The sequence below is a fragment of the Aureococcus anophagefferens genome, assembly GCF_000186865.1.
Source record: "Aureococcus anophagefferens unplaced genomic scaffold AURANscaffold_46, whole genome shotgun sequence".
NCBI classification, from domain to species: Eukaryota; class Pelagophyceae; order Pelagomonadales; family Pelagomonadaceae; genus Aureococcus; species Aureococcus anophagefferens.
This window is the reverse complement of record NW_008705601.1, coordinates 64,056-91,812: the sequence shown is the minus strand read 5'-3', so window position 1 is coordinate 91,812 and position 27,757 is coordinate 64,056. Positions and strand designations below refer to the sequence as shown.

Here is a 27,757-nt window from a genome sequence, read left to right as displayed (position 1 = left end):
TCGCCCCGACGGAGTCGATCCCGGCCGACATGAGCGGTACGTCGAGTGAAGTGGCGGTGCCGGTGAGCTGGGTCACGCTGCCAACGAGATCGTCGAGGAGGCTTTGGCATCGGACGGAAGAACGCGCTTGAACGGGCCTCGGTTGTCGTGGTGGGGGACAAACTGATGGCGCCTTGGATAGTGCTCGGTTATCTAGTCAAGTCAGAGATGCACGCGCCAATGCAATCGGGCAGGTGTACAAGATAGGACGAGAGGCGAAGTTTTCGATACGCAACAGTCCCCCGTGACCTATTTCGGAATGCGAGCCATGTTCGCGAGAGACGAGATGACGCACACCCCTGTCAGCAGGGTCGACAGTTGCGAAGTCACGTGCGAGTATCCAGGACCGGCATCCTCTTCCTGATTTCTTCCTAGCTAGGTTTCAGACTCCTGGTCGCTGCGCGTCACGCTCGGCAATCCTACCAGTCCCAAAGCACTCTCGCGTGAGAGCAATCATCTCAGGTGAAATAGAAGCCACTTGGTCAGCAACCACACAATGCTGTTCGGTGAAAGATACGCATATTCGGGATGAGGCGTGTCCCCCCTTTTTCCTCATCAACGCCACCCAATCAGAGCCAAATCTGCATCACGTGACAGATCCACCAACAGCGACGTCACGGCTGCTTGCCAGACGTGTCACTAAGGCTCGAACAAGCTCTCGACCCTGCGGCTTTCAGGATGCGCGCATTCACAACGCTCAATGATTTGAAGCCTGCATGTACGGAGGGGATCCTCTCACGTTTCCCATCTCGAGACTTCCGTGTACCCGTGACATCTACCACCTCGCCTTTAGCGCAAGGATCTCGCTCAAAGATGACCGCGTTGTTGCATTCCATATTTCTCGCCGCCCCTACTCATCCCCGCTTGTTCGATCGTGAAAAATTGCAAGAGGAGAGACCTTGGAGCTTCCTAACGAGACACAGCGGCGCGTTGGCACTCCACCCGAGCCCGAGCCCGCGGTGAGATTATACCTGGTCCTCAAAAATTTCAGGACGCGCGATGCGCAATCCGTCGTGGCTTGGCTCCCGACAGACGCTCCTGACTGGCAATCTCCAACCGCGTGACTCACAACTTGCTTGATTGTCACGCTTTCTATTGGAAACGTCAATGGACAGCGCCACTTTTCGGATGTGGTGGGTCATTGTGATCCTCAGAAATTTTCACTTGCTTGCCATGAAGTGTCGGTGAAATGGGGGTCGTGAAGTGCTCGGGCAAGATGGTCGGTCTTTCTTGCACTATGGTCGTCATTTCCTTCGGGATAATTTCCCACGCAGTGATTGAAAAACGTCAAGTTGTCTTCTGTCATTGCGCTATCAATCGCAAACGCTCCAGAAATTTGGCTCCTACATCTCAAGATGGATCAGCCTAGGCCAGGCTCTGGTAGTAAGCATGGCCGTAAAAATTGGACACCAGCCAACGATTTTCGCAGCTTGAGAGACCGCAAGGCAAGGTCGACGTAGCCAATACCTGGAAGTAGGATACTTTCTCCAACTACATGATCCGCGAGATCGGCTTGCGTCGTGGATAGCAGTCAGCCTTGCATGCACTCCGCGTCCGCGCTTTGGGAAATCCCAGAGCCCTGTTGAGCAATCCATCGTTTTGCTTGCCACTCGCCAGAGACGGCTGGTCATTGAGCACAATAGAATGATGGCCGCGTAGTTGCCCCCAGGAACACTTCTTATCTCACCAGAGTCGCCGAAGCCACATCACTTCTTGAAGTCTTAGAAACGAAACCCCCATGAGCAATTGTCCCCGTTGCCCCGAATGAACTCAGTCAACCCAGGGCTGCCCACGATACAGCTGCTTAATCGCAGAGTGGGATGTGGAAGGGCGTATTTCAGACAACATTGACGACGTGCGGATTCAGATTCTGTCCCTGGGTGTTTGCAGCAACACTTCGAAATGACAGGGTCAAACAAAGCAGGGCCGCCGCCCCGGCACCGCCCGCGACGGGCTCGAGATGTCCCATGTTTGCTTTCAGCGACGTGCAAGAGATCTCAATTCCCAACTTACAAAGCGCGCCCGTGACTGCGCCAACCTCAACAGGATCTCCAAGCGCAGTTCCCGTGCCATGCGCCTCTAGGCTGGCGGGGTTGCACTTGTTTTGCGTGTGAAGTCAGCTTTGAACAGCGACAATAAGCCGCCGCTGCGCAGATCCATTAGGAGCAGTCAAACTTGCGCTCGGTCCATCGTTTTGCACTCATGTCGCGTCGACCTCAAATCGAGCAACTTCATCCACAGACAACAAGATGGACACGGAGCCCTCCCCGCGACAATACCCGTCTCCCCTGACATCAAAGGTGTGACATCAACCCCGCCCAGACAGCATGCCCTGAGCAGCAAAGGCGCCCGTAAAAATAGGCCCAAGCAGCCCAACGCCGGAAGCAATCGCATCCGGGCACTCGCGAAGTATCAAGGCGGCAGATGCAAGGTGAGTAGCAACGAGTTGCGAAGAGCACGCTGTATCAAGGGAAAGACAAGGGCCCACGAGGCCGAGAATAAATGATATTTGGCCACTGGCGAAAGATATTTACGGGGCTCCTGCTACGGCGGGATCACCAGCAGCCGCCTGTTCAACAGGTCACCCAAGGATTCCTACGAACACACCGATGTCTCATTCACGACCACACGGCACCTTGCATGATTTCAGCCCAGAATCTGCTCCTTCGAGGAGCATGACAAAATGACGGTCCATACTTCATGCTTAATGTGGGGAAATGCCGAACGTCTGATACTCCAAACGGAGATCACCAAGAAGGAAGGATCCGTAGCTTGCTGCCGTGCCTCGAGAAGTCATGGCCCATCTTCATGAGGGAATGTATGATGGGGTCGCTAGGGCTCAAAACAAAAGCTGACGTATCGAAAATAAGGTTGCAATGCCACCACCAAGTCGAATCTGGTATGCACTAAGGTAAACATTGTGCGGCTTGGAAAGCGTCGATCAGCTGACGTGGAGTGTGATCGTTCACACAGGGGGGGAAATTTCTTGCATTGCCCTTGTCGGGCTAATTTCTTGCGTTTTTGTTCCCAACGGTACAGGAGGATCTGTTCTGGGAGATGACTTCTCTGCCCAGTTAGAGGAAGTGATAATTAGCACGACTTTCCCTTTCGCTTCACGGCTGAGAATCTTAGATAGACCCGCGTGAAACTAGTCCATGGGCAATACTGTGTCCACCGCTGGGACAAGCAGACCAGCCTGCCACAGTCTCACAACCTCTGCCGCCGCATGTTCGTTGTCACTAGGATAGTGGACTGCATATGTCCACACTCCTACAATCGCAATATTACGCTGGAGCAAGTGCTCCAACGAGATCGTAGGAATAGTGCCTGATGCATACCCTATGGTCAATAAAGAGCCTCCGACCCCGATGCATCAGACACACGCATAAATGTAGTCACCTCCCACGGGATCGAACACACAATTGACACCCTCATGCGATGTGTACTCCATCACGTCTCACTGCCAGCCCCTGCGAGAATAGTCTATCGCAATGTCTGCACCACGAGAATAGCAAACATCACGTTTACTCTGCGTACTAGCACAAGCCAGAATAATGGCGCCTAAGACCTTTCCAATGTCGAGCGCGGCAACACCGGCACCCCCGGCTGCTCCCAATATGAGTAGGGTCTGGGCGAGCCAGTCTGAAATGGGTGCTCGATGAACCAGAGCAAAGTAAGCGGTCTGATAGTTACTACCGAGAGCTACAAAGTCAATGAAATCTTGTCGACTGGCATCTCTTTGTAGTTTCACACACTGACGTTCGTGAAGCAAAATCTCCTCTGCGCAGGTGCCTGTAGTCCAAGGAAGGATCACGCCAGCCGGATCATGAACTCGCAGCTTGGAAACCAAGGTGGCGGTCGCAGATATGATTCCAGCAGCTTCTGTCCCAGGGGTGACAGGTAGGGGCGCCTTGACCTAGTATTTGCCATGCAGGCTTAAATTGTCTGCCAAGGACAAACCAACAGCCGCGACCTGTAGGATAACCATACCTGCCACAATGACATGTTCGTCGTCTCTCAGATATTTTGACATAGTTTGGACAATGTCATCTGCTATATGTGGTAAGACCGGCCGTGCTACATCCATCCAATATATGGGCCCACCGTAGCTGTTAACACAAATCACTTTCATCAAGTGCTCATCTGAACGAATATATTTGTGGTCAATTTAGCTCTCTTTTACCACATTAACGGTGACCGTCTCGTATGACTGGTTCACCGTGGCCATTTCTAGTGCTCTAACATGGCCTGAACTCGAATACGCCAAAACTGAAGTTAGACCCCCAATCGAAGGATGGTCGAAGAGGAGAGTGGCTGGGAGCTCAGCGCAGAACTCGTCGCTCATGGCTCGTTACAGCTCCGTGGCACCCAGAGAGTCGATTCCCGCAGCCATTAACGCCGCATCTCGAGATACTTGAGTCCCGAGCACCGCTGCGACACAATTTGTCACTATTGCTTGCACTTGGTGAGTGTCCGCCTAGTAACAATCGCTTTCACCTACGGGCGGTGATGGCACCTGAAATGCTTGGGTCACCAAAGATGCAATTCCCGCAATCGCAGGGTGGTCGAAGAGGAGCGTGGCTGGGAGCTCGGCACTGAACTCTTCGCTCAGTGCCCGTTACAGCTCCGTGGCACCCAGAGAGTCAATTCCCGCAGCCATCAACGCCGTGTCTCCGGCTACTCGAGTGCCGAGCACCTTCGCGACGCATCAACTCACTTTTCGTGATACATCGGAATTGTGGAATTGTGGCTGTGCAACCTAGATTGAAGATGCTCGCTGGAGCACGCTTCCCTTCCTTATTGCCTCTGGATATTTCTCAGAGGAAATCATTCGATCCATGAAAGACTCAGCGAAGCATGCGACCTCTAGCGCTGCTTGCGCAGCATCGAGCACACAATCTGAAGCTACTGAGGTGGGTCAGAAAATTGAGTGGGCGCTGAACAGGGCCGGACCAGCTGTCGAGTGCTATGCTTCAGCCTTGCTGGCTGTGATCTAGTCTACAATGCCACATGCATCTGCCTGATTACCAGAGAGAACTATATCTTCCACATAGATTTGAAAACCAGTGGGGTACCCCACCGTCAATGGCAGCGCTCAGCTGAACATGAAAAGGGGATTCACTCCGCGCGGCAAGTTGCCGTAATTGAATGTCGCCCCAGTGGTACAGACGCGCCAATCTGTGGCAAGCGCAAACGCAACACCCCCTCCCACAAGCTTTCCATGAACTGCCCCAAATTTCGGCACACAGAGTCGACAAATGTCTCTGGTGACGTGCGAAGTTCTCCAGAGCAAAGAGACAGAAGTTTCTTTCTTTAGCTAGAGGCTGCCTTGCGTCATCTGCGCGAAGTTTCCGCCGGTGCAAAAATAAGCACCGGCGCCCTGAAATAGCATGGATCAGCTCTCTGCATACCAGGCTATCCTGCAAAGTGAAGTGATGCATACGGTCAGGTCCGCAATTAGGGAGTCGCTTTGGGCATTGAAGTGGACTGCGTCATTCAGTTCAATGACCGACGTTGAGGCAGTAGAAACTTCAAGGCGTACCATGCGTAAGTCGCGTGCTACTTCTACACTCGGACCTTGTGCAGTGGTGACTGTGACAGCTTCGGCTGGTGATCTGGAGTGGAGATATGACTTCAGGTGGACGGAAGCTGTAGAACCTAACATGAGGGATGTGGAAATGGCGATTTGCGCACCTGTGCCGAATATGAGGGGAATCTGCTGATACACATTGCGCCTGTTATGCTCCACAACCAGGAGATCTGATGCCGTTACTAGTGGCCCGATATCCCAAGCAGTGTCAGATACAAGAACGAGCGTCGTTGGCAATTGACAATGGCAGAAAACGTGCGCCAAAGTCCAAATACCGCAAGCGGTTTCTTGTCAACTGCGCGCGACGCACATCACGTGTTGATGGGAATTTGGCTACATCTGACGAAGAACAGTATCAACACTAGTGATGCCAAGTCCGGTCATGCGAAACTGCAGAATTTTTTGTGCGCATAGCCATGTTTAGATCCATGCGCAAAGCTATCGATTAGCTGCCTTTTCTTTGTGGTCTGAGGGGGGGGGGGGGGTACGACTCAACGGACGCTTGTTGTGTGTTTTTCGTGCGACTTTTGACAGAATCGCCAATGATAGACCGACTTGAGTATTATTTTGATCAACGCATCGAGCAAGCGAAAGCCAAAGCAAATTTCCTATGTGTGATACCTCGGCTACTGACGGCGCTCTGCTTCATTAATCAACAAAAATACGAGGCTAGTTTTTTCCAGTCAACGAATATGTTGCGAGGAAAACATGCCATTCTGTGGAGAATTGACAGGTTGACGGGTGGCACTGCTTGATATCATCGCTCGTTTCACAATATTGCTCACTCCAGTAGGTACCTACGGGTGCAGGTGCCATTTAATTGCTAGGTCGCAGTAGCGTGGTCGTGTTACAAGCTCCGATACGAGGGGCCAAGGTCACTGTGTAAGCGAGAGTGAGCGCATGAGAATATTGGCTTGAGGCGGCATGGTGAAATGACGAAATGACGCCCGTCTTTAGTAGGTCAGCACTTTCACACGCGAGCCCCAAGTGTGGAGCGTGTTCAGCAGCTTGACATTTCGACGATATCTCTCCGTGGGCTTGGGTCCCGCACGTCCTCCAGTCAGCACCAAGCATCCAATTGAACACATGCGAGCTGTATCTCTGCAAAATACCAAGTAGGGGAGCCCGGAGCTTTGTAAGAGTGTTTGAAATCAATCTTTGCGCGTCCTGGCCAGTGGCCTACCTCTTCGGTAAAATCGCTTCAGTGTGAGGATGCAAGCGTGCCCTCTAGGTCCTGAGACCTGCCTGCAGCACCATGGCATGTATCCCTTCCCTCTGAAAATCTCGAATGTACCCAGCTGTCTGTCCCCAAGAGCAAGAGCGTTCGTCCACCAGCATTTCTGCAATCCCTGCCAGGGGGTATCTTTATTGAGGCTGTTGGATGCCGTGCGTTGGTGTATGAGCTGCCAAGACTCCTGGGGAAATCATCTACATCTGCGAGCCCACGGTCGATTCTGATACTTAAATTTGATCCAGAAAGCAGAGATAGTGACGTTCCTCACCTTTTGAGATAATGATCTCAATCAACCCGCTCCTCTGAGCCGTGCTCGCGTCAACGTCCTCTTGAAGGAACAACCATCGCCGAATGAGGCGGAATCTGACCCGCCTGCGGAGTGCCACGGGGGCAATGCCCAGTTGTCGATGAAGCGTGATAGATAGCCCAAACGTAGACTGAGACGTTGCAATCGCGAGATCTGCAACTGCAACAATCAGCATTTTCCCCCCTGTGGTATGCCCGCGGCTCGAGAAGACGGTGGGAAGACAGCGGCTTTGCCGCGTGATCTCATTGAGAAGGGTTCTCTCTGCCATGGCGCTTTCAACACCACTCTGAGCAGCAGTTGCAAATGCGAAAACAATGATTTGTCCGGGATCTAGGACTGGGGTGAGCTCCTCGAGCAACGAGTCAGTCACTGAGCTCTAGGCTAGCTCGACGCGGACAAAACGAGAAGAATCCAGCGAGTCTACCTTGATCAACGTAACTCTAGAATGAGCTTCATAAGTGCGAACGCCCATTGCGCTGACAGTTTTGAGATAAAAGGCCGCATCCTATCAGCTCTCGTGATGTGATGGCTCGTATTCGAATCTTCAGTGTGTCATCTCAAAAGCGCTGACGAGTAGTAGGGCGTCCTCTATTGGTGTTTGCTACCGATCACGCAGGCTGGCGAGCACATCGGAGGCGTATACGGGCGCAGCAATCGCGTCCAGTCCATACATACTAGCGGCACAACCAGATCCATACGCCATGCATAGGACGCGTTGATTAGTCAGGCCAGAGCCAATAGTGAGAGCCAACGACAGCAGACTCGCGTAGACCGGGCATGTGTAGGTGGTAGCGTTTTGGGCACTTATCGCAATACCAGCCTTAGCATGCTCTTGGAACGAGTTCTCGTGTTGAGCCTTGGTGCGTTTACCGCACATCACTTCGCACATGAGTCGCAGGTTCCTCTTTGAATGATAAGGAGCGTTGTTGTGGTACACGACTAGGTTGAATGTTGTCAATAAATCGCGCCGACCTACTGTTTCACTAAATCAGCCCTAGCACCACATCATGGCCTCTTCGTATTGACCAGTTGCGATGTTCACGTCCGCGATTGCGTCGTTCGTGTGCCATCCGACAGGCCGATAGAAGTCCCAAGAATGCTTGATGAAGGTCGTGCGCTCTCGCCGAAGTAGCAATGATGATTGCGACGCTACCAACAGGGATATTGATGAAGCCCCAATACCAGAGATATGAGCAGGATCTGGGTGGACCGCCGGGTCGGAACAGACCACTACACCGTAGGTGTCGTTGCATGCTTTGCTCTGAAACCAGCTAGTGGTACTGAATAATGCATTCGTCCCACCGTAACACGCATTGAAAGTGTCGAGCCCTTCAACACTGTGGTGGCCATCAGCTTCGAATAATGACATCAAGAAAGACTTGGTTGACTTGCCGCGGTCCACTGCGCTTTCTGTGCCAACCTCAAGGCGCCCAACTTCAATAAAGGCCAGCTCACACGATCAAAGTAGTCTACTTAAACTTGACAACGCTAGCGAGACAGTGTCTTCATCATCGCTGACGAAAGTGATGTTCTCCTGCCCGCGCCCGATCGTGTATCTGCCGGGACTGACATGGAATGCCTCCGCACTGGAAGCGTCCAAGGCTAGATTTGGAGCATAGTAAGACAGAGCGGCAATAGCAACAGCCTCGCGCTCGATGATCGCGCTCGCAGCTACGATTGAAGCCAAAGAAGCATTGCATCGTTGCATGTGAATCCCGCTTGCCACCGCCGCGTTATCCCAGGACGCCGCGTCTGCCACGAGGAACCGCACGGCGTGATCTGAGACCATCGTGCGATATAGGTGCTTCATCTGCGTGTCAGCGCTCTGGTGCGAATACACGTCGATAGCGAGCATTTCTAGGTTGCTCATCACACCTTCATCGAGGGCCGTTGCCGACAATAATAGGGAAAATGCAGTGGACTGTGCCTACGACCCTCAAGACGTTGAAAGTTGTAGCACTGCCTTGCCAAAATTATCAAACAACAGCATACCCTACGCTTGACCGCAAATGATATGAGTCTAGGAGACTGCTGGTCGGGAAATATTCTTCGAAATCTCAGCGCACGCCCGATCCTGTAGCACCACACCGCACGAAAGTACTCGAGGCTGTCAGGACTGCGTAAGAGCAGCCCAAGTGTACACCGCGGAGTCGAAGCGACAAACAAGCACGCTGTTGTGAGCATGATTCATGATTCAGTGATTAAAGCGAACATCACCAAGAGATGCACGCAGACCACTGCTTGCCAGCGACAAAAGGGACGTATATGCGCATATGTTGACCCGCGACCAGCGAGCCGTTATTGTGCTTCGGGCAATCTCAGAGGCCTGTTGTGTACACGATCAACTTGCTCGCCGCTCGCCAGAGACGGTTGGTCACTGAGCACGATAGAGGGATAGTGACTTGGCTGTGCCCAGGGATCCTTATCGCATTACGGCCACAAACGCCCCGTGCGCGATGGTCCCGCTGAAACCAAACGAGCTCACACGACCTACCGGTGATTATTGAAGGCCTTCGATTAACAACTCAGTCGGCATCTTAAAGGATGTCGACACGATCGAAGATAGGTGGGTGTTCATCCTAAAACCTTCAAGGTTGGGTGTTTCGCTTCGAAGGGGCGTCAGACAGCCTAAGCTGCGCGCTCATAGCGACCAAGCATATACTCAGGGGCACAAACACAAGAGTAGCCAACCCCGCGGCACCTGCCGATGGCTCCAAGTGACCCATATTCGACTTCGAAGATGCGCATTGTACCGATTGCGAGTTCACACACAAGGCTCCCATAGCCGCCCCAACCTAAGACAGATGGTCCAAGCACGCAACTGTAGCAGAGACTACTTCGATCGGGTCCCCGAGCGCCGTGCCCGTGCCGTGCGCCTCAAGTGCCTGCTGCGTTGTGTCGCAGTTGCGCACAGTCTAAATTAGTCGCCTTTGCGACAACCCGCTAGGCGCGGTCAAGCTCGCGCTCGGGCCGTCCTACTGCACCGCCGTGCCAAGGACAGCAACTTTGGCATAGACTCCAAAGGCCAGTAACAAAGCTCCGCAACCTTCGCCACGGCAGTATCCGTCCCCTCGGCGATCGAACGTGTGGCAGCGTCCAAGAACGGAGAGCATGCCTGCCGCCGAGAAAGCCTTCGACACTGCCTGCGTCAGCATACCGACGCCCGTTGCCGCTGCTTTGGGACATTCCATCCGCTTTAGAGCTGACGCCGCCAAATGCAAGGCGACGAGCGACGACGAGCACGCCGTGTCCAGCGTCAAGCAGGGACCTGTAAGCCCAAGCGTAAAAGACACCCGGCCAGACGCTACGGAGAGAGCGTCGGAGGTCCCCGAGTATACCGAAGGTGCTTGCGTATCAGCAGCGCCCTTGTCAGCACTTGCGCCTGAGAAAGCGCCACCAACGCCAAGGAAGAAGCCAACTGGCATATTCATTAGTGATGCGCGGTAGCTCGACGCACAAAGCGTGGAAGTGCTTTTTTCGAGAACCACCATCATCTGGGGATCCATGCCTTGCGATTCCATTCTCGAGATTCCGAACGCAGTCGCATCTGACATAAAAATGGCAAAAGACCCGTACGCTGCTGATACATAAGAGGCGTCGCTCTACCAGCGCGAGACAGGCACACCAGAGTTAGTTACCGAACCAAGGGTTACGAGGTGCTCTAGTCCAGTCTTTGTCGCAGTTAGGCCTGACAAAATGAAAGAGAACGAGCCCGACAATGACACTGCAACACTCTGTGCCTCTTGGGGTGCTGCTTCAGCCTGATGCCGCATCATGGTCTGGGAGGCATCAGTGACGAGTTACACTCCCTCTCCATCGACTGCCTCTAAAATCAGCCCAGCTACTGACTCGATTGTCGGATGGTCAAAGAGAAGTGTCTAGGGCAATTCAACCGTGAATCATTCCGCCAGAGAATTCGCGAACTCCGTCGCCGCTACTGAGTCCAGTCCGGCAGCCATCAGTGGCAAGTTCGTGGCAATAGCTGTGCCGAACACATCGATAAGCGATGCGCAGATGGTTGTAGCCACGGAAGAAGAGCCCCGGGAGACTGTTCACGATTCCGGCGCGACCTCTCGACGTATCACGCTTCAGGAGTTTACCTCTCCTGCACTCGAATCTCCGCTTTCGATCGGGAAGGAACCGGCGATGGAACGTAGCAACGGGTGGTCGAACAACAGCGTCGACGGCAGTTCAGTGCGGAGACGCTCGTTGAATCGCGTCAAGTACTATGTGGACTCGATGGAGTCGAGCCCGGCCGATATGTGCGGTGCGTTGGGAAAGACGCTGGTGTCACTGAGCTGGGCCATAGTGCCAATAAGCTCGTCGAGGACGCAACGACCTGTTTAGTGAGAGTATTGCTGCACGATCCTCGGTTTTTGTGCTCGATCAACAGCTGGCGTCACGGAGACCGCACGTGTCGGTCGATTCAGTGGATCCAGAGAGGTATTCGCCAATATGATCCAGCCTCAATGCAAAGGGGTTCTTTCACGTTCAATCCGGAGAGATGCGGAAGTCTCGGATCTGATTAGTCAGACTGCAGATTGTGGCGCGGCTCTCTGGCCAGAGCACGTTCTGGCTGTGACTCAAGGTCTTTTTGAGACCATACGAGAGATTGATCAGCCTCGGAGGCGCGTATAAATCACTCGACTCCCAACAAGCCCGAGTGCTGTTTCGAGACGCTGAACAGATAGAGATTGTGCGCATGGGGACAAAGTGACCTGGGCTGCGATGGCTCTGCACGGAACTGAAAACCGCGTGATAAGAATACGAACCTTGTCTGTATTCTTCAGCAAATTTGTAACCAAAATTTCATGTGATTTATTTCCACTGCGTGATAGTCTCAAATGTGCAGAGGCTCCATTGCCAGGGACGCTAAGTCTAGAGTTTCACGCGCTCCATTAAGACTTGCACCTTACACCCCGACATGAACAACTAGTCACCCACCGCCGAGCTGAGTAGTATACCTCTATTGGTTCAGTTTAAGTTCCTTCGTTGTGGTGCCCTTCAGCATGACTCGAGTCTAGACACGCCCCCCCATTCTTTGTTGTGCTATATGCAACATATGATCCATTATCTCATCTTGTGTATCTTTAGATGGCTTCCCATGAACCAAGCTATGGTAAAATACAGAGCCGTGAGACTCGCGCGCCAGTCAGCGCTTTTCGGGATTCGAGTTCTGTCAAGGCCAATTCCATATAGCCTTCGAGAGACGTGACATCAGTGCAGGTCGGTCATCGTGCACCTCAAAAACTGTCCGCTACTCGAAATGACGAATTTGCAAAATTGCAATTGATCCTGCAATTGCAATTGATGCTTCAAGTGAGAAGCCACGGTGCAGGACAGCCAGTCGTTCGTGCATTCTGGTCATCGGTTGCTCCCGGAAAGTTTCCCACGCAGTGATTGAAAAACGTCAGTTGCCCTTCTGTTGTCGCGCTATCAATCGCAAACACTCCAGAAATTTGGCTCGTACATCTCAAGATGCATCAGCCCAGACCAGGCTCTAGTAGTATGCATGGCCGTAGAAATTACACTCCGACGAGTGCCCTTATCGACTCCAGAGATCCCAGGGCCAACTCGATGTAGCCGACACCCGGAAGTAAGATAGTGTATCCAATTGTATGATCCGCAAGAGTGGCCTGGATCGAGGGAGAAAGAAAATCTTTCGTGACAGATGAGTCCAGGCTTTGGGCGGGGGCAGAGTACTATTGTGCAGCCCATCGACTCGCTGGGAGCTTGCTACAGAAAGGATGCGACTAAGCACGATAGAGAGAAGCCTAACTTGACTAATCTAGGACCAACTTCGAGGACGCCGAAGTCGCAAAGGCCCCATGTGCGATGGTCCCGCTGAACCCGAACGAGCTCAGCCGACCCACGGGTAGTTGTTGACTTTTACCTTATGCCAGCAGATCAGTAGGCATTTTAAATCATGACGACATCATCGAAGACAGGTGCGTGTTCAACCTATGTTCAGAGCCTCACGAGAAGGTGCACCATGCGGACAAACTGGTTCAGTTGAGCGTTCTTGGCAACTAACGACGTAGCAAGCGGCACTAGAAGAAGAGACACGAGACCCGCGGCGGCTGCAGATGCCTCCAAATGACCCATGTTCGATTTCAACGAGGTGCATTGTACCGCGTGCGAGTTCAGGCATAGCCCCCCGATAGCAGCACCCACCTGCCAAACTCGCTTGGGAAGAAAAAATCTTTCTAGAATGCGCGCGCCTCGATAGGATCTCCGAGCGCCGTGCCTGTGCCGTGCGCCTCGAGTGCCGATGACTAGGCGCGACCAGCTTGCACTCGTTCGATCAGTCGTTTTTGGGATGACCCGCTGGGTGCCGTCAAGCTAGCGCTGGGACCGTCTTGTTGCACACTCGAGCTGCGAACTGAAGTAAACGAATCCTCTGTAGTCACGAGAAAGGCTCCGAATCCCTCCCCTCGGCAAAACCCATCTGCGCGAACATCAAATGTGTGAGAGCGACCGCGCGGGGATATCATCCCTCCGAGGGCAAAGGCAATCGACACCTTAGAAAGAAGAAGCAAGCTCCCCGCTACTGCAGCGTGCGACATGACATCGTCGATTAAAAACAACCCCGCTACGTGTAACGAAACTAGAGATGCCGAGCACGCTGTGTCGATGGGTAAATTTGGACCCGTGAGACCTAACACGTACGACAGTCGCCCAGAAGCGACTGCGAGGGAGGAGGAGGTGCCGGAGTACACCGAGCTTTGCCTTGGCCTCCCAGGTTCAAACTAATCGCTCGGCAATGCGGCGTTTGCACCCAGGAAAAATCCAATGTACTAGCCTGATAGTTGCGCAGAACAGTTTACTCTCCGCTCGGCACGGATGGCCGCAGAGCTCACCTCTAAAATGAGCATCATCTGCGGGTTCATCTCGCACGACTCGATTCTAGAGATACTTACGGCTCCGGGATCCACGGCCACCAACGCATCGATGTAGGCACCGTACTTGACGGAATTGTAAGCACTGAAACTAGCGAGGTGATGCCAGCGAACGATAGGCAGGATCGTCTTCCTATCAGAACCTCAAATCACGAGTCTCCTAAGGCCAGCACGAGAGCGACATGGAAACCGCGTCGCATATTCTCCTGATACGAAGATAGAATCCCTAGCCGGTTTCAACATCGGATGTTCACCGGCTGCACGTGCACGTAGATCCACAATCTGTCCAGGGTCGTCGGGTATCGCCTCCATTTCTGCCACCCCCGACTCTACTGCGAATGAGACAAGAGAACTTAGGGTGGGATAGTCAAACAAGAGAGTTGACGGCACGGCTGTGTGGAAACGCTCACCAATCGTACGAGCCAACTCCGTCGCGCTCAAAGAATCTAGTCCCACTGACATTAAGGGGACGTCGAGGGACACGGCGGTTCCGTGAAGCTCAAGAGTAATGCTCTAAAGCAAAAAAATGGCGTTCGTGGACGTCCCCGAGCAAGGCGATTCATCTCGAACAGGTGCTCACGGCGCTTGCACACGGCGATCCTCCTCGCCACATGCCAATTCACAAGTGGGCTGAAGAGCCCCGGCAAGAGCATTTACTGTCGGATAGTCAAACAATAGGGTCGATGGGTAACTAGTGCCAAACTGGACGCTCAAACTGCTGTGAAATTCCGTCGCCGTCAGCGAATCCAGACCAGATGCCATCAAAGGCGCATTTGCATCAACAACCCGAGTTCCAACAACCCGAGAAACCATCCTCAACAAATCGAGAACTTGAATCTAAAGATGCTCGGTATAGGAAGAGGAAACGTTCGTTTGCGTAAGCAAGGGGATGCTGAGATCGGTCGCAGTTCGCGCTGCGGGTTGAATTCTTCTTCTTATGCAAGTGGCTCACATTTGCGTGAAGCTGCTTCCTCAGCGCTCTTGCATGAATTTTTCGACACATGAACAACCATCGACCCAAAAGCAAAATGCCGTCGACTCCAAGTCTACTCTGAATCAAACATTATCATCACAAGACATCTTTCTGTTGCTCTCAACAAGATCTCGCGGCGGTTGTAACTCCGAGGCTTGTTGTGCACGAAATCATCGCATAGTTCCCCAACGAGGTATCAATCACTAGCAACGTACGCAAGCCCCGAATTTTGTCAGCCCAACCTAGAGACTTAATGCACGCACTGTGGTATCCGAGCAGGCGGGACGAGAAGTGATAAAGGACAAACAGAGTGGCGGCTATAAAGACATGCACGAAATCATACAACACCAGAATATCTGGACAGGAGAACTATCATACAAAATATACTGTTATCTCTTGTGGTGTGTGTGGTGAGCCCCATGCATAGCACAGGCCGAGCAGTCATCATATCCCAACGCCACGCTTATGCAGCGTTCCAGCACGATCTCTCCTGTAGAATGTCACCATCCCTTCTTTTTTACGGAATTGGGATAAAAGGTGACAAAACACAGTCGAACGTTTCTCACGCTATATCACTCAACAATTTCTTCTACACGCGAGTAGTTTTGATGAATGGGAATGCACGACGAGAATCGCGAGACATTCCTCGATCTCTACCCATCTGGGTGACTATCACCGAGAAGCAAGCAAGAGGCTTACCAAGGTGCTGCTGGAACGTGCACCGCCGACCGTTTGTTGATTAGCGGCGTGAATGTGCGCGAAGAAGCAAGCGACTATGGTCGTCTCACTGCTTCTCGTCGTGACGATATCGAGTTAGTACCGCCGACGTGAGTCACGAAATCTTTACGAGAGTAAGATCAACTAGCAATCTGGTAAGAGCCTGCACCAAATAGCGTGTATTGCACGACGTGACCCTCGAGTTCCGTTGTACTTCACGAGAGCACACAAGGCCGAGCGATCACAACATTCTAGAGACGAGATTATCCTTGTCTGGCGCGTGTACACGCCAAGGCTATTTCCTGGAAGCCCACACCTGGAAGTAGAACGCTCCCGAGGACTGTGTGATCAACGAACGCCTAAGATGCGGTTGTTGGTGTGCCCTGCATGACACTTTGCTTTTCACCAAGAATTTCTTGCGCAACCTCTGTCAAACATAAGCGAAGCGTCTCCTGGATACAACTGGAGACCTCTTGACGACGAAAGATTGAAGAAGGCCTGGCATCTGGGTGGAAGAACTCCAATTGCACAGCAAAGGCGGGCTCTGTCATGAAAAAGTAGTCGCCATAGCCAAGCAATGCGTGAGCTATCGTGCCACTCGCGCCAAACGAGCTTAAACGACACTGCACTGGGGCTGGCGTGGCACCCTTAATCACGAAAATGTCCTGTGCCGGAATGTGTAACACGGAAGCTCCAAGCAGGGAAATTAGGTGCGGATTCAAAATGCGTAGTTGGGCGTTTGATGGCGTGTTATTAGATTCTAAAGCCGACGAAAATGCGCATAATAAGCCCCCTCCGGAGGCAGTCGCTTCCAGATGGCCCATGTTGGACTTGAATGACGAACAAGACACTTCGTGTGCTTGAGAGGAACAGAGGGCAGAAGCTAATGCCCCAATCTCGATTGGATCGCCAAGCAAGGTGCCAGTTCCATGACATTCTACTGGGTATGCTGATTCACCAACAATCTGACGCGGTTGCACGAGCATAATTAATCTTCGTTGAGCAGAGCCGTTAGGAGCAGAGAGGCTAGCACTCGGACCATCACTCTGCACAGCGGTAGCGGCCACGGAAAACTCTGGGGACTCGCACGCTCGTTGTGACTCAGCGAGCAAAATACAAGCGGCTCCGTCAGCTCAGGCGTAACCGTCCCCTTGACGATCGAAACTGTGGCAGCGCCCTAGTGCTGAGAGCATCCCAAGGCTGGCAAATCCAGAACTCCAGGCAGGCCCTAGAAGTCCGACCCCTTGCGCAAAGGCCTGCGGAGATGTGCTCAGCATAATCTCCGCCCGAGCGAGGTGAATGGCTACAAGCTGCGTCGAGCAGGCTGTATCCACCGTGGTGCAGGCTCCAGTCAGTCCGAGTGTGTAGGAGATTAGCCCGGACGATACATTTGCATGAGTGGGCGAGTATCAGCTATTTGAGGTAACGACCCCTTCGACTGGCTGCGTCAATACGGCGACGTATACGGCGGTATCTGTAGAACCCACGAGACACTGCGCTGCGCCTTCGAGTAACAGTATATTCTACGGATCTTGCGTTGAAGCAAAGCTCCGCGACATTTAAAATGCCCCGCCGCCGTCGGCTAGCACCGGCAGCAAGAATGCACCGTATGTTGCTCCAGGTGGATGTTGAGACTGGTGAGAGTCCCACCGCAAGATGGGCACCCGAGATGGAGTACTGAGTCAATTAAGCAGAAACTCCCGCATTCCACTGAACGCACGAAGTTTTGGTAACTAAAAAGCGGCCCTTGTTACTACTATTACTTGTAGTGCTCGTGATCCACATGCGAAGTGGGTGGCTCTAGAGGCAGGCACGCTCCGCAACTAATTTGAAATGGCGTATAGAGTTGGATAGTCGAATATTAGAGTAGAATTAAGTTCCGTGCTGAAGGCTGTTGAAAGTCACTAGGCAAACAAACTGGCAGCCAGTGAATCTAGCCCTGCTTCCATCAGAGGAGAGTCCCTGCAAATGAGAGTTCCGACAAATTCCAGGACCGCGTTTCAAAGAAGCGATGTAACGCCATCATCGTCGTACCCGCTCGTCGCCGAAACCAAGTGGTGAGAAACAGAACTGAGGGTCGGGTGGTCGAAGATAAGAGTCGTAGGTACATCCACGGCAAATTCGTCTGACACCGACGCAGAAAACTGTAGCGCAAGGAGGGAATCCAACCCCGAGTCGTAAAGTGGCTCTTACACTGAGAGCGTTGTTCCCAGAAGCGTAAAACCAAGCTATAGAAGAAAATCGATTATGTTGTCATAAGAGTACTGTGCGCGAGTCAATCAAAAGAAATCGGCTACAGCCCAAAGCGTTGGGTGGTCAAAGATCAGCGTAGACGGAATCTCTGAGCAGAAGTGCCCAGCGGCGGCTTGTACAAATTGAGTTCCTGCTAAAGAGTCCAGCCCAGCAGACATGAGGGGTTCCTCCTTCGAGATCGTGGTGCCAAGAAGCTGAAACGCAAGTGTTGTGAGACCTTCGATGACGTCATCCACACCTCCCGGCCCTGCGACGCTCTCGATGGAGCTCGGTGGCTGCGATGCCTATACTAACCATCGGCTCAGTCTTGTCACTATATGTTCTTCGCCGAGGCTTGTAACATTCCCAATAGGAAGGTCTTTATCGAGCCACTCGCCGGCCATTTTCTCGCAAAGTCTCGTAAACGGGTACGCAGGCTTGACGTGACCAACCAGATTCACTCGCGCCTCGCAAAGAGTCGCCAGCTCTCACCACTCACGCGCATTTTCCAATACAAATTGATCTGGCAAAAATCAACGATGGTAGTTCAAACTGCGCTGAATCACGCGTTTCTTCGCTACAGTGGCAAGCGCGACGTTAGCTTCAAGCGTGCGCGCCAGTTCGACAGACATGCGAGAGAGGGGCGCATCAATGAGGTCGAAATGCACTCCCTAGCCCACCTACCCACAACACATAAACATGAGTACTTGAAAAGCAACAGACTCCAAGTAACTTGAACCAAATGGCGTTTGAAATCCCCCAGCGTCGTCTAGAATTTGTTCGGCTTAATAAATCAAGTTACTTCGCACTAAGTTGTTAGAGTAGATCGTGTTACTTCCAAGCAATCACCTCACGAGTTCGTTTTTCCAGTATCCGGTGCACTTGACTATTATGTCGCATCAAATCACGACTCCGCAGTCCGTCGTAGCGTGCTTTTGACGCAGGGTAGAAATCTCGCCGAGGACGGTCGTAAGAAGACCATAGTGATGGGCGACGAACCAAATGTCCGACACTGATATCGTGTGCCCGACTGGCGAAATCCGCCCTCAACGCCAGCACTCTGGCTTTTCCCCTACGTGAAGCTTGAAGGCAGCGCCCCAGGCTGAGAAGATTACTTGCGAACCCGACTTTGCGTGACCATATCCTTCATCGTACGGACGGGCAAAGTTGAGATAGTCCACGATCAAAGGACTCACAGTACCGCGCCGTCGCTAAAGGACCGAGACTCGTTCTGCACCGCGCTCGACAGTGGCACGCGCATTTTCCGTTGCAAACGCGCCCGCACCGACGATGAGGATCACGAACCAAGGGAAGTGAACACGTGAAGAATCGCCGCCGACCCCGTAGTATACATGTCCATGATAGTCATTTTCGCCTGGAAATGAGAGTTTCCGCGTAGCTCCTAAGCGACGGTTCACACCGGCCAGGACTGTCGTTGCTTCAATGGTTGCGGGTTTGTGACGAGTCGTGTAGAAAATTGCGTGTGATGTCTTCCGGCATGAAAAAATCCCGATCGCGGTCGTCTGAAGCTTGATCCGTTATGCAAGATATGCTGAGGTCAGGAGCGACAGATCATTCATGATCTAGAAAGTCGGAGTGTGGTCAAAATTGAGGACGCCTCCGCGCTCCACTATGCGATAGGCCGCTTCTGACGTGTTCACTCTCGACGATATGTTGGCTTGTGCGTGCCACACCCCCCCACATGCATTCGCCTTTTCAAGAAGGACGCACTGGTGCCCTTCGGAGACGATCCTACGCGCCACGACGAGTCCCGAAACACCGGTTCCCACGATTGCGAACACAGATTTTGATGGGAGCTCTTTGAGATTTCCACTTTACCCGAAAGATTTCCAAAAGAAATTCTGGATCGCATCGCCCAGTTGCTCGACTGTACTGTAGACCGGAATCTCTCTCATGACGCAAGAACTTTTGCAAACGCATGCATACAAGGCCAAGCTCGGTATCAGTCGCGTTGCCAGTATGTGAGTCAATAGGCGGGCGCCTGGCTCACCAAGACCGACCAGGATGTTCGTGCTGTCTGTGAACTAGCTGAGCTCGTCGCTAATCGCACCCGGGCTTCTCCGCGCGGGTAATTCTGCAACCAATATTTATGCGCTTAGGATAGTTTTCAGATGTGCTACCGTTGCGTCGGTGCCATTCCTGCCAACGATAAAAACCCTCGACGAGGGGTGACGAAAAGCATCAATCGGTTTGAAGAACGATGCTCCCGTCTCTCCCATTTGTACGGTCGCGACAACCATTCTAATGCCGTCCGGAGCGGGAGGCGCCCCAAAAACCAGAGGAAGTCCACCACCGGGGCCACCCACCCACTGAGGGGTATTTCCGTCCACTTGGCCTTTCGTATCTCCCACTACTTGGGTAAATCCCCTCAATATAAGAAGCCTAATACGCTGCGCGTTAAATTCCCCTAACGAGATAGTAAACTCCGGCACGGGGAGGCCGCCTAGTGGGGCTGCCCTGCCGTGCGAGGGTGAACTCGGTAATTGCCTTGAAAATGGCTGCCAAGGTGCCAGCTGCTTCTGCATCTGCTTCAAATGCTGCTGCTGCTCCGACTGCTGCTGCTGCCTGAGCTGCTGCCTTTGCTTCATCGTCTGCCGCTCTAGCTTCGACGGTCGATTGCTTCGCATCCGGATCATCCATCCTCCCCCCGACTACTGATGGCCGGGCAGGATTTCTTCACTTCAGAGCAGGTTCGATCATGGTCAGGAGCCAGCACCAGTCCCTGCTGGTTATAGGCACCCAAAGTATGGCGATTACATCATGCTATCGAGCATTAAAGTGCATGCAATCGACCCCGGTGCGGCCGACATTTTCTATGTCGCTAACGGCGCGGCTAATGTCGCAGTGTTTGAGACGCGGCATCCGCGTTGGGCGTGCCGACGAGGTGGCCCTTGCCTTGCGACGCCAATGACCATGGAGAAACTCATGCCATCGTTCGGCTTGTCTCGAGAGTTACTCGAAGCTGAGCTCGCACGGGCGAAGGTGGAAGGTCGTTTTTATGAAGATAGACGTCGCCGCCAGTCGCTCAAAAAGACGTACGGTATTCGATGTTTGCGCCAGCGGTGCAAGCAAGTATGGGTGCTCGATTCGGAGTCGATTGCACTGCGCGATTTTTCTTTCGATGATACCTTTGACGATTTTTTTGCGGAAATTTCGACAGACCATTCGGTCGGTTATCGCAACGTCGTGACGGATCACCGCGATGTGTTTTGCGGGATACCGGTCGCCCAGCGCGGGTTGGCATTGACAGCCGGGCCGCTTGATGCGCTTGGTCAGGGCGATGCGGTGCACATCGCACTGAATCATACGAGCTTTTGCACCCTTGACTACTGGATTATTTTTCCTGATGTCGTCGAGGCAATGTGTGCTCTTATAGAGTCGATGCATGACCGGCCCTTCTTGTCAGTATACGTAGAGCATGCTTCTGAATTCTCGGTTTACTACGGCATTTTTGCTGCCGTGTACCTCACGCCGACGCTTGTTGCCGGCCGCCAACCCGATCCTGGAGCGGGGGCGTTTCTCGCAAATTTTTCAAGTACGCTGGTTGATCCACTGCCCATGTCTGTGCATCAGAGCCTCTGCACACTCATTACCAATGCGTTGCTTTCACGTTTGGCATTGGTTGAATACGAGGCTCTCCGATCAAACAATTGCACGATACATGGCCAGTCTATTGTCACCGGGGAGGGCGTCGGGCCTGGGGCTCAACGTCACTACAAGACGTGTTCTTTGTCGGTCGCGCTAAGGCGTGAGCTTTTTCAGACGGCGTTTAGCTGGCTCCATGGCCACCGTTTCGATAGGGTGGCGGAATCGCAGCGGGCCGATGTCGCCGAGCTCTTTGCCACCACGCCGCAGATCACCTGGGCCACCTCCAACTGGCATGAGCAGTTCGTCGCATAGGCTTTGGTGAGGGATTCGAACCGGGCGCTAGCGAGATAGCTACAGGGCAGTACTTGTCCACGGCCCAAACGTAGCCGACGGCAGCCTTGGCGTCGGCAAGGCGCTCCGGCGACAAAACACGCACGCCGGCGCGGCGCTCAAGGGCCCGCAGGTCCGCCACGAGGCGCGTGAAAGCGGCGCGGTACACCTCGCGGTCGACAGCCGTGTAGGCGTCGACGACATCGAGGGTGGCGCGGGGCACGGCCCGGACGTCGTGCGGCGGGACGCCGTGAGCCTCGTGGTGCAACTCGAAGCCTTGGTCATCGGGCGGGACGATCGGGGAGTCGTCGCCGTCGACGCAGCTTTTCCCCGGGAGCGCGCCGTCGAGCAGGAATCCGAGAAGACAGAGGCTCTCGGTGAAGAGCTCGGTGACGCCAACGAAGCCCAGATCGAACCGGACCGCGCGGACCGCAGCCGTCGCGTCGGGGATGAGCGCGTCGCGATCGGCGGCGTGATGCGAGCACGTCGCGCGCCGGTCGCCGGCGTCGGCGCAGCACGAAGCGCAGCGCGAATCCGTCGCGAGCCTCGGATCGTCGCAGGTCAGCGCGCGGGCGAGCATGTTGTGCGGGTTGTAGCAGTGATAGTCGCCCTGCGACCAGGTCCCGGGGTCAAAATGGTCGAGCCACGCGCGAAAGCCCGCTGTCCAGTTCCCCAGTCGCGTCGGGACGGTCGGCGCGACCCTGCGGCCCCAGTCCGAGCAGCAGCACTACATGTACATGGACACGACGTGGGACCGCGGCGACCGGACCATCGTTGCCGCGAGGAGCGCCTCGATGCCGCGCCGGGGGCGAAGGAGGCCCTCGAGGTTCGGCGCGAGGCGCGCGGACGACCACGTTCGCCGCGTCTCGGCGAGAGCGTCGACGGACTGAAACGGGCGAAGACAGACCTCGCCGTGCCCAAACATCATCGAGGCTCGACGAGCAGCGTCTTGGAGCCACCGCGTCGCGGACGTGCCCGCCGTTTTCGGAATGTGCGCGAAAAACAGGGCCGACGCGCGTTTTGGCGCCGCCGCATGAAGGTGTCGACCGGCCCCGGCCGATTCGCGATGGCTCGATTCGCGTCGGCCGAGTACATTTTCGAAAAGTTGGGCGCTGCCGTCATCATCAGCGTTTTTAAAAATCGATTAGCCATTTGAGTGTTGGACTCGCGTGGACATCTCACACCAAGGTTCCGGAACTCAAATACATGTAGAAGTCCGCTTATCCATCTGGGGGGGTTCGTGGGGTACCTCGGTAGAAAGTTAGGATAGTTTACTAACGTCGCTATGACGTCAGTCAGGCTACTATCCAGCAGGTGCACTGTCCGGCGACTGTGCAACCTCGCTGAGCCTGGTGTTACCTGGCACGTCGCTGTGACGCTAACCAGACAGACACCACAGACACAGAAGAGCGCGGTTTGACCACTGTAGCCACATACAAAAGGTCAAGTAAAATCACAGGATTTAGGAGGGTAGGTTAATGTTTCCCTTAACGGATTCTCGGCTGAACCTAACCACGCGAGCGTGGGCACGGCTTAAGGTGCACTGCAACATCAAGATGCAGTTCACTGAAGATGAAGAATGTTTTCGGTCTATGCGGGAGGCACCAAGAAAAAGCTAAACCCATAGAGCGTCCTGGCAACAGCCAGTTTGGACTTTGCTGAGCTGGCAGTCTCATATCCTCATGAGGCTGAGTTCAATCTCAAAGTCCCCACTCTAATTATCCCCCCCGTGTTTATCCCCGCACGGGGAATAAACTAAGGGGGGATAACTAGGGCATACCTGAGGGCAGCTGCGAGGGTTACGCATTAGCGCCAGGATCTCAGTACTTTTTGAACTTTTTAAAATATTTGAGAAAGCTAATATGGAAATAACAGATGTAGAGAAAAGATTCAATGTCAAGATTAAGAGAGTTTGAGAGGTAGGTTGGTAGGATGGCGAAACCTAAACTTTCTGAACGTTGAACATATCTGAAAAAAAATGTCGTTAAAAAAAAAGTTTAGGTTTGCTCATCCTACCATCCTACCTTCATAAAAAGGTTCTGCTGAACAGCAACTGAATCGTCATCGTCGTCGTCGTCTGGCGCTTCTGGCACGTCTTCCAGCCCTTTGATGACGTCGGGCGTCCAGAGCATCTTCAGCGACAACTCCGAGCCCTTGCTCTTGACGAGCGCCTGCTGCGACAAGTGCCCGAGCAAGACCGACGACTTCATCAAGCTCAGCGACAGCTTCTGCGCGGGCGCAAACTTTAACTTCTGCCGCGCGGCGTGCTCCACGAGCGAACAGAGCGCTTCAAGCGCTTCACGTGGTCCATAACATCGTAGCGCTTAATGAGTTAATTAATTAATTAATTAATTCTGTCGGCACGCTTTTCCTGTTTTAAGATGCGTAAATAGTTGCAAATTATCACGCTCTGTACTTTGGGATAGGAAAGGAAAAAGGAGGAGAGCCTCCTCAGTGGGGAAAGGCCAGTCAGGGCCCCTGTGGGCAGTGGGCTCAGCCTACGGAACGTTCGTCCAGATTCGGGTAGATTTGCGATAATCGAAACCGTATTGGCAGTAATCGACATCAACGTAGGGTCTATTAGATATAAACTCTTTCATTCGACCGTTTTTAGGATTCTCAATAAACCAGTATTTAGGCTTTAGGGTATTTATGATATTTTCGGTTTTTCGTAGAATTGGCAGACCGTTTGCCACCATATCCTCGTTGAGCATCTCGGCAGTCACTGGCACGTCTCCAAAGGCTTTTAACTTGCGTCCAATCCAAGAACGGCGGAGATGAGAGAATTTCTCACAAGGGGGCGAACTCCAAATAGCGTCGTAGTATCCCGCGGGAATGTGGGAATAGTCCCAATTCATAATATCGCAGTTGATGTCAGCGTTTCGCAGGTCCAAAGAGGTCACCTCCCAGCCCATTTTTTTTGCCACTTTCCCAACGCTGTGAGTGCCTGAAAATAGTTCGAGGAGTCGCATATAGTAGGTGGCGGAAATAAATGGTGTCTTATGACCTGAATATATGTTCGGGTTCGTTTGAAAGCAATTCGATTGATTCGTCAATCTGCTTGGTGACGTTGTTTAGGTCGGAGCACCATCTTGGTTCTCGTTTCTTCCTCTTGGGATTCACCTGGCTGAAGAGCGGTGCGTCGTCCTCCGCTTCTACTTTGGGGACTCGTCACGCAGCGCGATTAGGTTCTTGCTATTTAAATAATTATATAGTACTAGTAATAATAGCAGCAAGTATGCCTAATAAACTTGCCCTACCGCTCACGAAAAACGTTGAATTGACCGAAGAACATGGCATTGCAAACCAGATGCTACTTAGCCTAGTGTACTCGCCGCCGGCAACCAGTATTAATTGGCGGCTGCGCATTCATATCAAATGGCGTCAATACCTGCCCTCCTTTGGTTCCCATGGACGACGTACTGCTATGTCTTTCTCGCCCTGTGATTCACTTTGCCCTTTGCCCTGGCACTGCTAGTTAGAGAAGCCAATCCGAGGGCTGGGCCGCTGCTTCGCTGAGAAAGGATATCCCCTTCACTCTTGCATTTGAAGTAAGACAAATTATCGCCACAGCCACTATTATGACACAACTCGCCCGATATGTCGAAGGAAGTTATTCCCAGAGTCACCTGAAATTGTTCGGGGCTTATGTCCGCAATGTTGAGATAAGAAGAGATGGGCCCATTTCACTATGTAATATACGAGGAGAGTTTACACGTAGCGGCTTCATCAATTTCGCTGAGCGTGTGTGGCTGTACGGCCCATCTAAAGGGCTCTGGCAGATCTAACACTTGAACATTCAATCAACACACAAAAATGCAGTCGTCCTTTTGCTTACCAATATCATTCAGAACATGAGATAATATGGTTGCCCAATTCAGTGGATTAAAACTGCCTCCCAAGGCATAGCGTGAGGTGCAGTTGTGGTATACGAGTGCCATTTTCTACAACCAGCAAGCCTGCAGTGATTTTCAATAAGTTCCATTGGCCATAGCTGCCATGTTCTTTTCGAATATCTACCACAGGTTTAAGACTTCCATCTTGAGATCGGTCTGTGGATGCGTCTAAAGGTAATAGGATGAAGGCAGCCACCAACCTAGCACCGAGAGATCTGCATCTTGCCCGAGCCCGCTCATGAGTTACGCTGCTGGATTCTCAATAATGTGTATTCCTCCGTAGCAGCATGGTAGCTGCTTTGTTAAGACCTCAAGTGATCTCAAGAGCATCGCCTGCTTGTAATTAAGACCAGTGATGGGATGCTTCTGCATTTGGAAGCTGATGCCAAAATACTCACGTGGTGTGAAGTTCGTATTGTTGTATAATTACTCTTCAGAAGCTGCAGGAACAAAATCAGCCTCGTGCATCCACTAAAGGAGTTTTGCATTCAGAAGTCCAAAGGTGAGATGTGCCGGATTGGGTGTGGGCTCCAGTAACGCTTCGCCCCAGAGACGTAAAAATTGACCAATACTCGGTGCATAAAAAACCACATGGTTCAGCTCTAGCTGCATGATCCAGCCGCAAATATGGTCAAATCGCACGGATACACCAAAAACCGGCAAAGATAGAACCATGTTGGCGAGGAGTAGAATGTAATCCAACCACGCGAGCGCCCAAATTTCACATTGAAATCTCAGACCAGAACGTCTCATTCCTAATCAAAGGCGCTCACGGATTGAAGCCTGGGATGAAGGCCTCGCTGGTGCGGATTAAACTCAAAAGACGACACTACTCTTACGTCAAATTCTGAGCAACAGAAACCCAGATTTCAAGAAGAACCTAGCTGCAATGATAGGAAACTTTTGTGCAACTCTCTCGAGGCTAGCAACAAGGGCCGGTAGGGTTTCATTCACAATGATGGGCGGAACTGGAGGGGATATTGTGCTCATGATCATATTTGGGATGCTAAGTGGATAGAAGCTAGTACGTGGGAAGTAAACAGGCACGGTCGAAATCCGATTTGAACTGTACTGAAGTGTGTAGACCAAGTACTTGTGTACATATGTGACGTGATGAAAGAAAAAAAACAATACACGCTCGAGCCTTGTAATGCGCCACACTCCAATCTGAAGTAAAGAAGCAGCATCAAGAGCATTTTTTAAAACGGTGTACCTGAGGATTTGGCCTCCTCGGTGGCAATTCTCATGTGTCACAATTTCAGATGAGAATACCGTTTTCTTCATCGCCGCCTAACACCAGCCAGCAAGTTGCATGATAGTTGGATGTGCCTTGAGATGTTCGGGTGTAAACGATGCATCAAATTCGTGGCGTACAAGAGAGATAAGCTGAAAGACCCCAACCGAAGTCAGACCATGCATAAAAAAGTTAGATTCATCAGAAGGCAATTGCATGCCAACTTTGCAACACAAGCTCCTTATCTTGACCAAATCTGACTCTGGAGGGTGAGAGGCACTATGCATGCGTCTGTTCAGATCGGAATCGACAGATACTTCCAGGGGTGCTAAATTGCCTTGACAATTCATGTGCGTTTTTCTGTGAAATTCGAGGCGGCCACCAGAATATACTCACAATGAAGTGAATTGTGTTGCATTTTTCCATTGATACCAGTCACATATTGAAGAGTCTCCGAGGAAAATGACACAACCCTTAGATGCAAGATCAACGGAAAGCAATGCCTGAGGCCAGTCGCATACACCACTATAGACATTTTCTACAACCGCAGATTTCAATCGGCTACTCACGTCTTGACCTGTCTCGGGAGCTATGATACAACATCTGGAATTTTTACCTTGGAAGAGGGAGTTTTGCAATCATTAATTTTCAGGATTTCTTTCAGCTTCAGAAAGAAACGGAGATAGAAGTTCGCGGG

At 52.4% G+C, this 27,757-nt stretch overlaps 8 protein-coding genes across 8 annotated transcripts in view; 3 read left to right on the top strand and 5 right to left on the bottom strand.

Annotated features, from left to right (window-relative positions):
* The window catches only part of AURANDRAFT_67697 (hypothetical protein), a gene marked incomplete at both ends in the record, with an annotated part of 3,042 nt that extends 568 nt beyond the window's left edge, over positions 1-2,474 (top strand). Inside the window, 5 exons of the mRNA XM_009043241.1 lie at positions 419-674; positions 1,332-1,489; positions 1,840-1,911; positions 2,194-2,339; positions 2,401-2,474. Coding sequence (XP_009041489.1) covers positions 419-674; positions 1,332-1,489; positions 1,840-1,911; positions 2,194-2,339; positions 2,401-2,474 — 706 coding nt within the window. The remainder of the gene's footprint in view (positions 1-418; positions 675-1,331; positions 1,490-1,839; positions 1,912-2,193; positions 2,340-2,400) is intronic.
* A 1,022-nt stretch (positions 2,475-3,496) lies between these two features.
* AURANDRAFT_33471 (hypothetical protein) lies at positions 3,497-3,952 on the bottom strand (the record flags this gene model as incomplete). Its single annotated transcript, XM_009043215.1, has 1 exon — positions 3,497-3,952. A coding segment is annotated over one exon (456 nt), but the record flags the coding sequence as incomplete, so codon positions are not given.
* Positions 3,953-8,245: 4,293 nt separating this feature from the next.
* Positions 8,246-8,593, bottom strand: AURANDRAFT_8334 (hypothetical protein; the record flags this gene model as incomplete). Its single annotated transcript, XM_009043214.1, has 1 exon — positions 8,246-8,593. A coding segment is annotated over one exon (348 nt), but the record flags the coding sequence as incomplete, so codon positions are not given.
* Positions 8,594-10,196: 1,603 nt separating this feature from the next.
* Positions 10,197-10,487, bottom strand: AURANDRAFT_6136 (hypothetical protein; the record flags this gene model as incomplete). The annotated part of the gene is made up of 1 exon (XM_009043212.1): positions 10,197-10,487. A coding segment is annotated over one exon (291 nt), but the record flags the coding sequence as incomplete, so codon positions are not given.
* Positions 10,488-11,184: 697 nt separating this feature from the next.
* AURANDRAFT_67694 (hypothetical protein) lies at positions 11,185-11,517 on the top strand (the record flags this gene model as incomplete). The annotated part of the gene is made up of 1 exon (XM_009043242.1): positions 11,185-11,517. One exon carries the CDS (start codon positions 11,185-11,187, stop codon positions 11,515-11,517), a length of 333 nt encoding a protein of 110 aa, XP_009041490.1.
* A 1,952-nt stretch (positions 11,518-13,469) lies between these two features.
* Positions 13,470-13,886, bottom strand: AURANDRAFT_14587 (hypothetical protein; the record flags this gene model as incomplete). The annotated part of the gene is made up of 1 exon (XM_009043211.1): positions 13,470-13,886. A coding segment is annotated over one exon (417 nt), but the record flags the coding sequence as incomplete, so codon positions are not given.
* A 3,473-nt stretch (positions 13,887-17,359) lies between these two features.
* Positions 17,360-23,086, top strand: AURANDRAFT_67692 (hypothetical protein; the record flags this gene model as incomplete). Its single annotated transcript, XM_009043243.1, has 10 exons — positions 17,360-17,433; positions 18,164-18,283; positions 18,365-18,719; positions 18,936-18,995; positions 19,391-19,444; positions 19,633-19,773; positions 19,809-19,973; positions 20,112-20,233; positions 20,682-21,899; positions 21,958-23,086. The coding sequence occupies 10 exons, from the start codon at positions 17,360-17,362 to the stop codon at positions 23,084-23,086; spliced, it is 3,438 nt and encodes a 1,145-aa protein (XP_009041491.1).
* A 352-nt stretch (positions 23,087-23,438) lies between these two features.
* Positions 23,439-27,757, bottom strand: part of AURANDRAFT_67691 (hypothetical protein) — a gene marked incomplete at both ends in the record, with an annotated part of 7,500 nt that continues 3,181 nt past the window's right edge. Inside the window, 12 exons of the mRNA XM_009043210.1 lie at positions 23,439-23,618; positions 23,711-23,872; positions 23,955-24,101; positions 24,347-24,428; positions 24,523-24,937; positions 25,469-25,559; positions 25,823-25,924; positions 26,600-26,609; positions 26,666-26,706; positions 26,781-27,039; positions 27,124-27,420; positions 27,457-27,563. Of these exons, the coding sequence (XP_009041458.1) occupies positions 23,439-23,618; positions 23,711-23,872; positions 23,955-24,101; positions 24,347-24,428; positions 24,523-24,937; positions 25,469-25,559; positions 25,823-25,924; positions 26,600-26,609; positions 26,666-26,706; positions 26,781-27,039; positions 27,124-27,420; positions 27,457-27,563 (1,893 nt within the window). The remainder of the gene's footprint in view (positions 23,619-23,710; positions 23,873-23,954; positions 24,102-24,346; positions 24,429-24,522; positions 24,938-25,468; positions 25,560-25,822; positions 25,925-26,599; positions 26,610-26,665; positions 26,707-26,780; positions 27,040-27,123; positions 27,421-27,456; positions 27,564-27,757) is intronic.